Genomic DNA, 2,009 nt, shown 5'->3' on the forward strand with positions numbered 1-2,009 from the left:
GTATCCCTAAGTCCTCAGAAGAAGCCACCCATCCCAATCTGGGTAGCATCCCCAAGTACTCCAAAGAAACCACCCATCTCAAGCTGGGCAGTATCCCCAAGTCCCTAGCAAACACCATCCAGCCCAAGCTGGGCAGTATCCCCCAGTCTCCAGAAGACACCACCCATCCCAAGCTAAGCAGTATCTCGAAGTACCCAAAAGAAATCACCCATCCCAAGCTGAGCAGTATCCCCAAGTCTCTAGCAAATACCATCCAGCCTAAACAGGGCGACATCCTGAAATCCTCAATGAAAACAATCCAGCCCAAGGAGGGTGACCTCCCCAAGTCCCCAGAAGAAATGATCCAGGAAGGCAATATCCCCAAGGCTTCAGAAAAAATGATCCAGTCCACGGAAGGTGATCTCCCCAAGGATTCAGAAGAAGCCCTCCAGCTTGAGGAAGGCAACTTCCAGAAACCCGAAGAAGAAACAGTGGAGTTCCTGGAGGTGGACATGGTGAGAATGATCCTGAGCAAGGAGGACTTTGAGGCAGCACTCAAGGAGGCTGGAGAGAGGTTGGTGGCCGTGGACTTCTCGGCCACGTGGTGTGGGCCCTGCAGGACCATCCGGCCAGTCTTCCACGCCCTGTCCGTGAAGCACGAGGACGTGGTGTTCCTGGAAGTGAACGCTGACGACTGTGAGGAGGTGGTGAAAGACTGTGCAGTCATGTGCATCCCAACCTTTCAGTTTTATAAAAAAGAAGAAAAGGTGGGCGAGTTCTGTGGTGCCCTTCAGGAAAAACTTGAAGAAATCATTGCAGAATTAAAGTAATCATATATTCTGAAAACATTGTAAACAGTTAGCTGTTTACAGTTTGTGATTTGTTTATTATTTACAAAAAATTATCAGGTAGAACAAAGGTGTATGTCCAGATGGCCCTGCTTACACATTGTTAAATATTAACTCTGCCCTTTTAAAAAAAATAGCCCATGCGTTAACGCATATCGTGACTATGTTTTTGTTGCAGGGAGAGTGTGAAATCAGAAACTCCTTTAGTGGAGAGTGGTAGTCCCCCTGTCCCCTAATTTTTAATCTTATTTAAACTTGCCCTTGAAAATTCCATTTAGTGTTTGCAGGAATATTGGAAATTAAATAATTCTTCTGCAGAAGTAAATGATTGAAAGAGGAGTGAAAACTTTTTTTCTCATGCTCATGTTATCTTTGGGGATTCTGATAAGATACTTTTGGAAATAAAGAAGAGTTTCTGGAGAGGGGAGTAGAGACTGGATAAAGGCTATGCTGTCCCAGGACCAGTTGTCCTGAGAGCGGGAAGGTGGGTAGGACCTGGCCCGTGCACAGGAGGGCCTTGTGGAATTTGAGAGATTCCCATGCCTTAGCCAACCTCCTTTTTGTGCCCAGAGTGCTCTGGAGGCCTTGGGAAATTCACTGGGTTCTCCAAGATGTGATTTGTTGGAGGCAGAGCTGAGACCAAGTCCAAGTTTCCAGATTCCAAGTCCAGGGCTCTGCCTACTAATCCATGCTCACAAAATCTGAGACAGAGCTCAGAACTTCAGGTTTCTCCAGGGCTTACCTCCTTAGCACCCTTGCTGCCATTATGACATCAGCATCCCAGTGGTAAAGTTACCAGTTTGCCAAAGTTCCTGCTTTGTCTCCCTGGTAATTGGGTTCCTGATACCTGCTCCCAAATGTCCCTGAGTCCAAAGGCCCAGATCTGGACCTCTGGAGTATGAGGTGTGGGGTCCCTGGTACCTGGCTGTCAATGGGCTGCCCAGAGTTCTGAACTTCATTTGCTATGTGGAGATGCTTCCTCCTCCCATCACTGTTTAGAGGAGAGGTGGGAGCAGGGAGAGGAGTAGCTTGCTCCTCCAAATCCGCCGAGAAAAGAAAACAAGAAAATAAAAAACAGGTCAAGGCCGGGCGTGGTGGCTCACGCCTGTAATCCTAGCTCTCTGGGAGGCCGAGGCGGGCGGATTGTTTGAGCTCAGGAGTTCAAGACCAGCCTGAGCAAGA

At 48.2% G+C, this 2,009-nt stretch overlaps 1 protein-coding gene across 1 annotated transcript in view; it reads left to right on the top strand.

The window, feature by feature from the left end:
- Positions 1 to 825, top strand: part of TXNDC2 (thioredoxin domain containing 2 (spermatozoa)) — a 7,593-nt gene extending 6,768 nt beyond the window's left edge. Inside the window, exon 4 of the mRNA XM_012648380.1 lies at positions 92 to 825. Within this exon, the coding sequence (XP_012503834.1) occupies positions 92 to 809 (718 nt within the window). The 3' untranslated portion in view covers positions 810 to 825. The remainder of the gene's footprint in view (positions 1 to 91) is intronic.
- The last annotated feature ends 1,184 nt before the right edge of the window (positions 826 to 2,009 follow it).

Source organism: Propithecus coquereli, unplaced genomic scaffold (assembly GCF_000956105.1).
Source record: "Propithecus coquereli isolate 6110/MARCELLA unplaced genomic scaffold, Pcoq_1.0 Scaffold283, whole genome shotgun sequence".
Taxonomy (NCBI): domain Eukaryota; kingdom Metazoa; phylum Chordata; class Mammalia; order Primates; family Indriidae; genus Propithecus; species Propithecus coquereli.